This window comes from Coffea arabica, chromosome 10e (assembly GCF_036785885.1).
Source record: "Coffea arabica cultivar ET-39 chromosome 10e, Coffea Arabica ET-39 HiFi, whole genome shotgun sequence".
NCBI lineage: Eukaryota > Viridiplantae > Streptophyta > Magnoliopsida > Gentianales > Rubiaceae > Coffea > Coffea arabica.
This window is the reverse complement of record NC_092328.1, coordinates 30,251,220-30,264,173: the sequence shown is the minus strand read 5'-3', so window position 1 is coordinate 30,264,173 and position 12,954 is coordinate 30,251,220. Positions and strand designations below refer to the sequence as shown.

Sequence of the window (12,954 nt, the reverse complement as noted above, 5' to 3'; positions counted from 1 at the left end):
TGTCGACTCTGGGCAGTTTGAAGCCTTTCCCTAATTACTTTCACTTTCTCATGAGCTTCTTCCATCCAAGGTATAACCGTCGGATCTAGAATTTTCTTCTCTCCTATTTCATTCCAATGAATCGGAGATCCACACCTTCTCCCATACAATGCCTCATAAGGTGCCATTTGAATTGAAGCGTGATAGCTGTTATTATAAACAAATTCTACTAAGGCCATATACTGACTCCATTTACCTCCAAAATCCAATATACACGACCTCAGCATATCCTCCAAAGTCTGAATTGTCCTTTCCGACTGCCCGTCTGTTTGGGGATGATAAGCGGTACTAAACTTCAACTTGTTCCCCAATGTCTCTTGAAATTTCTGCCAAAAACGCGAGACAAACCTTGGATCACGATCGGACACAATGCTTATAGGAACACCATGCAATCTCATGATCTCTTCTATGTACAACTTGGTCAATTTTTTCAAAGGAAAGCTCATACTCACAGGTAGAAAATGTGCGGACTTGGTAAGCCTATCAACTACTACCCAAACCGCATCAAATCCTTTTTGACTTTGAGGCAACCCCGTTACAAATCCATGGTTATGTGGTCCCACTTCCATTCAGGGATTTCTAGTGGCTGCAATAGACCAGAGGGTTTCTGATGTTGAGCTTTTACTTGTTGGCATATCAGACATTTTTGTACAAACCTTGCCACGTCCTTTTTCAAACCGTCCCACCAGTATGATTCCTTCACATCATGATACATTTTGTTCACTCCTGGGTGTATAGTATACCTCGATCGATGCGATTCTTCTAGAATTTCTTTCCTTAATTCTTCATCAACTGGAACCACATTTCGATCTTGAAACCTTAACTCTCCTTCAAACCCTAGTTTAAAATCTAGGTTTTCTCCGTTTTGCACTTTCTCCAACCTTTTCTGGATCGTGGGGTCCGTTTTCTGTGCCTCTTTAATACGCTCCATCAACGGTGATTTCAACGTCAGGTTCCCAAATAAAATCTTCAATCTCTCCAAACGAGGGTTCCAAATACTAACCTCTTCTAACATATCCCATTCTTTTACCATTAACCCTGCTACATGGGCCTTTCTACTTAGAGTGTCTGCCACCATGTTGGCTTTTCCTGGGTGGTAGTTTATTGAACAATCATAATCCTCCAAAAATTCTACCCATCGCCTTTGTCTCAAATTCAATTCCTTTTGGGAAAACAAGTACTTAAGGCTCTTGTGGTCCGTATAAACTTCAAAGGTCACACCGTACAAGTAATGTCTCCATTTCTTTAAGGCAAAAACCACTGCGGCCAGTTCTAGGTCATGCGTTGGGTAATTTTGTTCGTGAGGCTTCAATTTTCTAGAGGCATAGGCAACCACTTTACCCTTTTGCATTAGTACGCATCCTAGACCTTCCCTAGAGGCATCAGAGTATACGACATAACCTTCTACTCCGTCAGGCAACGCTAAAACAGGAGCTGATGTTAAGCGCTTCTTTAACTCTTGAAAGCTTAACTCGCACTTTGGAGTCCAGATGAACTTATTATTTTTCTTTGTTAGCTCTGTCATAGGTTCAGCAATCCTTGAAAAGTCCTTGATGAATCGCCTGTAATAACCTGCTAGACCCAAGAAACTTCTAACCTCTGTTGGAGTTTCTGGCTGTTTCCACATTGTGACCGCCTCAACTTTTGCCGGATCCACGGCAATCCCATCTTTAGAAACTTTATGCCCTAGAAAAGAAATTTCATCCAGCCAAAACTCACACTTGCTAAATTTAGCATACAATTTATGCTCTCTTAAGATCTGCAGAACTATCTCCAAGTGTTCAGCATGTTCTGCTTGTGTCCTAGAATATACTAGGATATCATCAATAAAGACTACTACGAACTGATCCAAGTACTTTTTAAAGACTCTCTGCATTAAGTCCATGAAAGCAGCTGGTGCATTGGTTAACCCAAATGGCATGACTGGGAACTCAAAATGTCCATATCTTGTATTGAAAGCAGTCTTAGGTATGTCTTCCTTCTTAATTTTCAACTGATAATATCCTTGCCTTAAGTCCAGTTTGGAGAAAACTACTGATCCTTGCAGCTGATCAAATAAGCTGTCAATCAATGGTAGAGGGTATTTATTTTTAATTGTACCCTCATTTAATCCTCGATAATCAATACACAACCTCAAACTTCCATCCTTTTTCTTAACAAATAGAACAGGTGCGCCCCATGGCGAATCACTTTCTCTAACAAAACCTCTCTCCAATAGATCCTGTAATTGTATTTTCAATTCTTTTAGTTCAGCGGGAGCCATTCGGTACAGAGTCTTAGAAATCGGGGCCATTCCCGGCACTAGTTCAATCTTAAACTCCACTTCTTTCTCCGGAGGTAATGTTTTTAATTCTTCGGGAAACACATCTGGAAATTCCCTTATCACTGGTACATCCTCCAACTTCACTTGGTCACTGGAAGCGTTAATTAGGAAAGCTAAGAAACCTTGCGCTCCTTTATACAACATTTTTCTTGCCCGAACTCCCGAAATCATGGCGGATGATGCTAACCTACCTTTCACATCCAATTTCAGGGTTGCTTTCCCAGGAATCCAAAATTCTACCACTTTTACTCTACAATCAAGCTTAGCATGGTAATGAGCTAGGAAATCCATTCCTATGATAACATCATACCCTTTTATGTCCAAACTGACTAGGTCTACTAGTATCTTACGCTCTCCAACCCAGAATTCGCAGTTCTTATAGGCCAGGCTAGTGATTATACTCCTATTACCCATAGGTGTCCTAACTTCAAGATCGAAGGGTAATTTAACAGGTTGTACATTAATTCCGGACATAAAAATTAGATTCACAAACGAGTGAGTTGCGCCAGGATCAATTAGTACTCTAGCTAATCGATGAAAGATTGGAAGAGTACATTCCACGACTCCGAGGAATCAGGTACGGGTTGATCGTCTATAACGTACACCCTGGCCGGAACTTTGGTCCTATTTCCTCAAGAAGTAGCTTGCCTAGCACTCGGAGTACCACCTTCTTGTATTTTTGGACAACCGAAAATCTGGTGCTCACTGCTTCCGTACTTCAAGCACTTTCCTTCTTTCCTCCAGCATCTGTCCTCAGTATGGCCAGCCCTCCTGCAATACCCACAAGTTCCCTGAGGGGTGGTCGCACGACCTCCTTGCGGTTCCTAGTTTGACTCCTTCTACTTGGTCCTCTTCTAGCTCCGATATCTCTACCCCCTGCACCTCTTGCCCCAGTTCCTCTCGCTAGAGCGCCTCGTGGTGCTCCAGGACTATTTACTCCACCCGTTCCTCGACCCACTTTAACCGGTGGAGCATTTGCATAAGTCGGCTCCTGACTGCTGCTAGGCCAAATCTTTTCTTGGCCTGGAAGGATTTTACTTGAGCTCTAGCAACTTCAACCCTCTAAGCTCTCTCAACATCATCAGCAAACGTGTCTATCTGAACAGCAGCTAATCCCTCCTGGATTTTCACGTTTAGTCCCTGCATAAACCTCCTTACACGCCTTTGTTCCGTGGCTACCAATTCAGGAGCAAAACGGGACAATTTCATGAATTGGATCTCATATTCGGCGACACTCACCGCCCCCTGCCTACACTTGATAAAATCATCCTCTATTTTCTCTTGGATGAGAGGGGGTAAAAACTTGGCGTTGAACTCCCGAGTGAAGTTCGTCCAGGTCCTAGGAATATGGTTCCTATCCCAATTGACCTTAATTAGGTTCCACCAGGAACGAGTAGCTCCCTCAAACTGGAATGCTGCAAAAGTCACTTGTCTCTCCTCCGTATAATTTAAAGCTGCAAAAATGTCAGAGATCCTCTTCCACCAACCTTCTGCTACCTTAGGTTCTGGGCCTCCATAGAACTTAGGAGGTCCAAACTTCAAGAATCTCTCTAATGCCTGTTCCTCAGTATCAATGGGGCCTCCTTGATGATGCACTGCCCCCGGGGCTTGGTGCTCAGTCATGCGCTCTAGAACATCGGTTATTCTATTGATTGCGGTGGCACTGGGTCTCCAGCCACGTTTCCCTGACCATGGTCTTGATTGACCTCAGGTTCCCTATCACCACCACCCTCGGGGTGTTGTCTAGTTGATCTCCCACGTTCTCTACCTCTAACTCGTCGATCCATAGCCTAGTTATGCCTATCGATATAAATGAAGTCATTAAGCGAAGATATTGTTATTTACTTACTTATTACTATTATTATTATTATATTTTTTTTTCACGTTTCCCTGACCATGGTCTTGATTGACCTCAGGTTCCCTATCACCACCACCCTCGGGGTGTTGTCTAGTTGATCTCCCACGTTCTCTACCTCTAACTCGTCGATCCATAGCCTAGTTATGCCTATCGATATAAATGAAGTCATTAAGCGAAGATATTGTTATTTACTTACTTATTACTATTATTATTATTATATTTTTTTTTCTTTTGTAAGTAAAATCAACACGAATATCAAGGAAAGTAAAATAAAACACTTAACGCATGTATTCACATACCAAAGTTCATACAAATAACAGGTTAGGGTGCCTTCCAAAAGTATGGCACACAAGTTGAACGAATATGTACAAACAATCCCTTAAACCAAAAATAGGGACATAGTGCCTCAAAAGTAGGCCATCTAGCTAGACAAAATGCTATGACCTATACTAGTGTTGTGAGAACCCGTAAAACCCTAATATTTTTCCTAGGGTTTATTACCCCTTAATTACATAATTTTTTGCATTTTCTGGCTTAGAAATATTTTCCTGGTGAATTTTATGAGCAATTATAGTTTTTAGATGTTTTTTCTAGCATTGGTGAATTTTTAGAAAATTAAGATTATCTATTGGATGTGGGACCCACTAGTGCGAAAAGTTTGGAAAAATTCGGCCAATAAGGTTAAGTTTCGGATACTGTGAAAAATTTATCGGGTGTTAAGAGATAAGTAGAGAGTGAGATTTGATTGATGAGAGAGAGAAAAGAAAGGATAGGAATGCATTTATGATAGTGACAAGTGTCACAAGATCATTGGAGTTGACTTAAGAAATACTATTCACATTTTTGACTTTTTTGACCAAAGGATTATATATCTCAAAAAAATCACAAAATTCACCATTTTTCTTCTCATTGTGGCCGAACCTCTCACTTGCAAGAAGGAAGAAAATTCTTCAACATTTCAAGCTTCCAACTTGTCCAAATCCACCAAATCAAGTGTTTAACTTAGTTTTTACTCCATACAATCTTTCCTTCTAGTGATAGTAAGGGTATTAGTGAAGTTTGTTTGAAGCTCTAAGGTGGCCAACACCTCTCTACATCTCTTGATACTTGGTAAGTGATGCTTGAACCTCTACTACACCTAATGATGGTTATAGTATGCTTAGAAGTGGCTTGAGTGTTGGAATATATGATTTATTTCTTGGTTTGGCTTGATTTAGTGAAGTTTTCCATTTTATGATGAATTTTCTGGTTTCATATGATTTTGATGGTATGGTTGTTTTTGATGGTTGGTAATAAGGGGCTTTGACTCTAGTGGGTGTGAATTGTTGATAAATGCAACCAATTTTGGATTTGAAGTGAATTGTGAAAAGTTAGGGTTCATGAACCCCTATTCTGTCCGAAATTTTAGGTCATAGCTAGCGGCCGAATTGGACTTTGCTCAAAACATGAAAGTTGTAGGTATTTGTGAGTATGAAGTTCCTGCAAAATTTCAGGGCATTTGGAGTAGTATAGAGAGAGTTATGCCGTTTTTACTGTTGCTATTTTTGGTGAACAGAATGTGCGGAACCGCGATAGTAATTGCCTATTTTGACTGGATTTGGTTTGGATTTTGAAGTTGGTGTCTTCTGATGAAATGTTACTGGATGTCTTAGCTATCATATGCCTTTGGAATTTCGGCATTTGGACTTGTATAGACTGATTTATAGTAATTACAGTTTTGTGTGATTTGCAAACCTGTTTTGGGAATTCTGGTATAGTATTTTGCATATTTGACCTAGTTGTGTTAGGAACTGGATTGAGTGACCTTCTACATTGTTGTAGCTATGTTTCTTGGATTCGAAACGGTGGGTCTTACACCCCCATCCGATAATCGTAGTGAATTTGACGCCATTACCGCAAAATAAGGGCAAAACAGTTTTTCTATTTGGGGCCAAGACTAATGCTATTTCTAATTCTGGTTTGCTATCATGCTTATTTATGCATATGAGACCCTATTGGGGTTGTGTTCAACATTGTTTTATGACTCGTCGTCGAGTCTCTCTTAGGGCTTGCTTTCATTTTGGTTGTTTCCTAGCTAACTTTTGTACTTGTACCACTTTGAGCCCTGTACGGCTTTTGGGAAATGAGATGACCTTTGGTGTGAAATGTTGGGGCTGATTTGAGGAAATAATGAAGCCTTAATGGCTGGAAAAGTAAGAAATTTAGGGGAAGTGCTGCCCGATTTTCTAGGCCGTTTGGTTCTTTTAAGTTGGATTTGCCTTTTGGTAGAAATGAAAGGGCTTTTGGGTTGTTTGCGCCTAGGTCTTCATGCTACCTTTTCGTTTCCAAGGGAATCGTGTTTTTGCATTCTTGTACTAGTATTTATTTGGCAAGGCGTACGACGTGTAGTCGAGCCTCACATGTGCATTCTGTTTACTCGATTCTGGAAGTAAAACCTTCAATTGGTTTATTTTGGTTATTTTAGGGTTTCTTGGCGATTAAGGCCAATCTGAAGTGAAAACTTTTGAAGTTGAGCCGGTGAGTGTACCACTCCCCTCCATTGCTGTTTAACTTGATTTCTGCTCTGCAATTTGTTTAATTTGTTTGAGACGAGGGTGTACTTTATCACACTCGTTCTCTTGTCTGTCCATATGCCAATTTTGAGTGCCTATCTGAATCTGCCGTCTGAATCTGCTATCTGAATCTGCAATTCTGTATCTGTATCTGAATCTGTTATCTGTGTCTGCATCTGTTCGGATTTCTATGACCTATGAGCTCAATCCTGTGGCTAAGTTATTCGAGTCGGGCCGGCAAGGGCCTGGACGATTAGATAACGAACCACGGTAGTCTGTTCGGGGATTTTGGGTATTGAGACCCTTGATTCCGGTATACTCGAGTATTACCATTTTGTTCGTTTGAGGTGAGCGGGCCCGGTAAAGGGGTGTTTGGTGGACGGAATTCGGTGATAAGAGGGGTCTACGGACGCGTTGGTTCTATATACGTTGACGGAGAGTCAACCGGTTTGGATCAAGTATTGCGCTGGAAATTTGGCTCCTGAGAGCCACCCGTATCCTTCTGATTTGAATCATTGGTTCCTTTGCTTTACATCTGACATGTGTGTCTGATTTGTTAAATGTGAAATGCCATGATTTCAATGCTATCTGTTTGGTACCTCATTGAGCGCAAGCTCACCCCTTTCTGTTCCTTTTGTTTTCCTTACAGGAAAATTTTGCCCTTTTGGTCTGGATTTGACAAATGGCTGCCAAATTGAGCTAGTTGAACATATCTTTTGTATAGCTCATGTATTAACCCTAAGTATACTTTTGGGGCGTTTTCTCTTTTGATTTGGCAAACCGTGTATATGTATTAACTTTTGAAAACTTTTGTATGTCCTTTTGGATTGTAATCGCTAAAGTTCAGATGTGAATGTTTGCGTGCTCTTTCGGTTGGGTTTTGACGGATCGGTTACTATTCATGACCGACTCCGGATTTCATTTTTTCTTTTGGGTTATTTTACCATTTTGACCTGTTTACGCTCGTTTGTAAGTTCCGGATCGCAATAGATAGCTCTAATCTGATCCGTAGTCCTGGCGAGAGCTGGGCAGGCAGTCCGCTAACCCCTTTGGTTCGCCTTAGGGGAAAGTGGGGCTGTTACAATTGGTATCAGAGCCATATGCCGACGGTTGGGACTCTACGTCCTTTTACTGGAAAAGCCCCGAGCCTCTCGTTCGTGAAGAGTCACGAAGCGAAACTCTCCGTAGGGGATGCCCGCGTGCGGGTGGCAAGCTGATAGGTACCCTGTAATGTGACCCTGAGAACTGTTACAATTGGTATCAGAGCCACTTCGCGTGGTCTCTGCGCGGAGTGAGACTGGGCCAAGTGGTGTTGTGGTCCTAATTTCATGAATATGTCTAAGTGCTCGTTTGAGCGTAAGTTATGAACCGGGCATGTGATAAGTGTACGAATCATTATCATAGGACTCGAGGAAGCTAGGTATTGTATGTCGGGTAGGAATCTTTAATAAGGATGGTTTACTCTTGGGACCGGCCGGCTCGAGTTGTGAATTATCTTAGATGGGATTCTTGCGCCCGGATACGAAAGATATGAGGGCCTAGGTTAGAAAGGATTTGGTGAACTAGAAAGGCCATTCCTCGGTGGATCGTCTATGTTTGTACTTGACTTAACTGGCTGTATGTATGTGTGCGGCCTAATTTTGACCGGCTTGTATATATGCGTTGATCTTGTTTGGAATGTATAAATGTGTGTTATCATAAAGGTTTTGAGTGTTACTTACATGCATCGTGCTTATTTTGGTTTAGCATTCTTGCCTAGACCGAGTGAAACTTATGGAAGGAACACGAAGTGGTCGGGGACGTGGGCGCGGAACTAGACAACCCACGCCGGTTAGGGAAACGGGGGAAACCTCTACTGGACCCAATCCTGAATCCCAAATAGACCCCAATGTGCAGATAGCTGCCGCTATGCAGCAAATGACAAACCTACTAGCACAAGTAGTACAACAACAGGGCCAAAACCCAAACCCTAACCCCGGGAACCCTGGTAACCACGTCGAGAGCGAGGATAGAGCTCTCGAACGTTTTCAAAAGTTTTCCCCGCCAAAGTTTATTGGGGGACCCGACCCCGACGTTGCTGAGAAGTGGCTTGAGAAAATGGTTGATATATTCGCGGCCCTACACTACCCTGACGAAAGGCAGGTCACTTTTGCCGTGTTCCAACTGGAGGGAGCTGCCCGTTCCTGGTGGAACGTAATTAGACAGAAATGGGAGCGGGAGCAGATGCCTAGGACTTGGGTGAACTTCATCCGAGAATTTAATGCAAAGTTTTTCCCTCCTCTAGTCCAGGAGAGGAAGGAGGACGAGTTTATCCGGCTCCGGCAAGGGGCTCAGACTGTGGCGGAATATGAGAGTCAATTCACCCGCCTATCCAAATTTGCGCCCGAACTCATCATGACCGAGCAACGGCGAATAAGGCGTTTTATCCAGGGCTTGAACGTGGAAATTCAAAAAGATCTGGCGGTAGCCCAACTTAATGCCTTTAGTGATGCGGTGGAAAAAGCCCAGCGCGTTGAAACTGCAGGGTTACAAGTTAGAAACTTCCAAGCAAGAAAAAGGGGTTTTCCGGGGAGCAGCTCAGAACAAGCAGATAATAGTACAATCTCTAAAGTTCGCAAGGGAAACGGGGAAGTACGGCAACCAGGGGTGTCGCGTGATATCCCTAAGGGAGGACTGGTCTCTGCTACTCGTGGTCCCTGTGGATATTGCGGAGGGCCAAGTCATACGGAAACAAATTGCTGGAAGAAAGAAGGAAAATGCTTGCGCTGTGGAAGCACTGAACATCGGATTGCTAACTGTCCAGCTCGCCTGCGCGAGCGGAGAGGGATTCTGCCACCGACCAAGCCCAATTCTCAGCAACCCGCCAAGAACAACCCTGGACAGACGAAAGGAGAAGGGACGGGATCGAAGGCACCAGCTTGAGTATATTCTCTAGAGCAGCATCAGGTCCCTGACTCGTCTGAGGATGGAGAAGGTATGGTCCGTTGGGTACTCTAGATTTGATAGATTCCGTTAATAAGAAATTTCGAGGACGAAACTCTTTTAAGGGGGGGAGAGTGTGAGAACCTGTAAAACCCTAATATTTTTCCTAGGGTTTATTACCCCTTAATTACATAATTTTTTGCATTTTCTGGCTTAGAAATATTTTCCTGGTGAATTTTATGAGCAATTATAGTTTTTAGATGTTTTTTCTAGCATTGGTGAATTTTTAGAAAATTAAGATTATCTATTGGATGTGGGACCCACTAGTGCGAAAAGTTCGGAAGAATTCGGCCAATAAGGTTAAGTTTCGGATACTGTGAAAAATTTATCGGGTGTTAAGAGATAAGTAGAGAGTGAGATTTGATTGATGAGAGAGAGAAAAGAAAGGATAGGAATGCATTTATGATAGTGACAAGTGTCACAAGATCATTGGAGTTGACTTAAGAAATACTATTCACATTTTTGACTTTTTTGACCAAAGGATTATATATCTCAAAAAAATCACAAAATTCACCATTTTTCTTCTCATTGTGGCCGAACCTCTCACTTGCAAGAAGGAAGAAAATTCTTCAACATTTCAAGCTTCCAACTTGTCCAAATCCACCAAATCAAGTGTTTAACTTAGTTTTTACTCCATACAATCTTTCCTTCTAGTGATAGTAAGGGTATTAGTGAAGTTTGTTTGAAGCTCTAAGGTGGCCAACACCTCTCTACATCTCTTGATACTTGGTAAGTGATGCTTGAACCTCTACTACACCTAATGATGGTTATAGTATGCTTAGAAGTGGCTTGAGTGTTGGAATATATGATTTATTTCTTGGTTTGGCTTGATTTAGTGAAGTTTTCCATTTTATGATGAATTTTCTGGTTTCATATGATTTTGATGGTATGGTTGTTTTTGATGGTTGGTAATAAGGGGCTTTGACTCTAGTGGGTGTGAATTGTTGATAAATGCAACCAATTTTGGATTTGAAGTGAATTGTGAAAAGTTAGGGTTCATGAACCCCTATTCTGTCCGAAATTTTAGGTCATAGCTAGCGGCCGAATTGGACTTTGCTCAAAACATGAAAGTTGTAGGTATTTGTGAGTATGAAGTTCCTGCAAAATTTCAGGGCATTTGGAGTAGTATAGAGAGAGTTATGCCGTTTTTACTGTTGCTATTTTTGGTGAACAGAATGTGCGGAACCGCGATAGTAATTGCCTATTTTGACTGGATTTGGTTTGGATTTTGAAGTTGGTGTCTTCTGATGAAATGTTACTGGATGTCTTAGCTATCATATGCCTTTGGAATTTCGGCATTTGGACTTGTATAGACTGATTTATAGTAATTACAGTTTTGTGTGATTTGCAAACCTGTTTTGGGAATTCTGGTATAGTATTTTGCATATTTGACCTAGTTGTGTTAGGAACTGGATTGAGTGACCTTCTACATTGTTGTAGCTATGTTTCTTGGATTCGAAACGGTGGGTCTTACACCCCCATCCGATAATCGTAGTGAATTTGACGCCATTACCGCAAAATAAGGGCAAAACAGTTTTTCTATTTGGGGCCAAGACTAATGCTATTTCTAATTCTGGTTTGCTATCATGCTTATTTATGCATATGAGACCCTATTGGGGTTGTGTTCAACATTGTTTTATGACTCGTCGTCGAGTCTCTCTTAGGGCTTGCTTTCATTTTGGTTGTTTCCTAGCTAACTTTTGTACTTGTACCACTTTGAGCCCTGTACGGCTTTTGGGAAATGAGATGACCTTTGGTGTGAAATGTTGGGGCTGATTTGAGGAAATAATGAAGCCTTAATGGCTGGAAAAGTAAGAAATTTAGGGGAAGTGCTGCCCGATTTTCTAGGCCGTTTGGTTCTTTTAAGTTGGATTTGCCTTTTGGTAGAAATGAAAGGGCTTTTGGGTTGTTTGCGCCTAGGTCTTCATGCTACCTTTTCGTTTCCAAGGGAATCGTGTTTTTGCATTCTTGTACTAGTATTTATTTGGCAAGGCGTACGACGTGTAGTCGAGCCTCACATGTGCATTCTGTTTACTCGATTCTGGAAGTAAAACCTTCAATTGGTTTATTTTGGTTATTTTAGGGTTTCTTGGCGATTAAGGCCAATCTGAAGTGAAAACTTTTGAAGTTGAGCCGGTGAGTGTACCACTCCCCTCCATTGCTGTTTAACTTGATTTCTGCTCTGCAATTTGTTTAATTTGTTTGAGACGAGGGTGTACTTTATCACACTCGTTCTCTTGTCTGTCCATATGCCAATTTTGAGTGCCTATCTGAATCTGCAATTCTGTATCTGTATCTGAATCTGTTATCTGTGTCTGCATCTGTTCGGATTTCTATGACCTATGAGCTCAATCCTATGGCTAAGTTATTCGAGTCGGGCCGGCAAGGGCCTGGACGATTAGATAACGAACCACGGTAGTCTGTTCGGGGATTTTGGGTATTGAGACCCTTGATTCCGGTATACTCGAGTATTACCATTTTGTTCGTTTGAGGTGAGCGGGCCCGGTAAAGGGGTGTTTGGTGGACGGAATTCGGTGATAAGAGGGGTCTACAGACGCGTTGGTTCTATATACGTTGACGGAGAGTCAACCGGTTTGGATCAAGTATTGCGCTGGAAATTTGGCTCCTGAGAGCCACCCGTATCCTTCTGATTTGAATCATTGGTTCCTTTGCTTTACATCTGACATGTGTGTCTGATTTGTTAAATGTGAAATGCCATGATTTCAATGCTATCTGTTTGGTACCTCATTGAGCGCAAGCTCACCCCTTTCTGTTCCTTTTGTTTTCCTTACAGGAAAATTTTGCCCTTTTGGTCTGGATTTGACAAATGGCTGCCAAATTGAGCTAGTTGAACATATCTTTTGTATAGCTCATGTATTAACCCTAAGTATACTTTTGGGGCGTTTTCTCTTTTGATTTGGCAAACCGTGTATATGTATTAACTTTTGAAAACTTTTGTATGTCCTTTTGGATTGTAATCGCTAAAGTTCAGATGTGAATGTTTGCGTGCTCTTTCGGTTGGGTTTTGACGGATCGGTTACTATTCATGACCGACTCCGGATTTCATTTTTTCTTTTGGGTTATTTTACCATTTTGACCTGTTTACGCTCGTTTGTAAGTTCCGGATCGCAATAGATAGCTCTAATCTGATCCGTAGTCCTGGCGAGAGCTGGGCAGGCAGTCCGCTAACCCCTTTGGTT

The 12,954-nt window shown here is 41.9% G+C and overlaps 1 protein-coding gene across 1 annotated transcript; it reads right to left on the bottom strand.

Moving 5' to 3' along the window:
* Positions 1-1,551: 1,551 nt before the first annotated feature.
* On the bottom strand, positions 1,552-2,776 carry LOC140015192 (uncharacterized). Its single transcript, XM_072067099.1, has 3 exons — positions 2,245-2,776; positions 1,637-1,725; positions 1,552-1,557 (listed from the first exon to the last, which is right to left on the bottom strand). The coding sequence occupies exons 1-3, from the start codon at positions 2,774-2,776 to the stop codon at positions 1,552-1,554; spliced, it is 627 nt and encodes a 208-aa protein (XP_071923200.1).
* Positions 2,777-12,954: the final 10,178 nt, after the last annotated feature.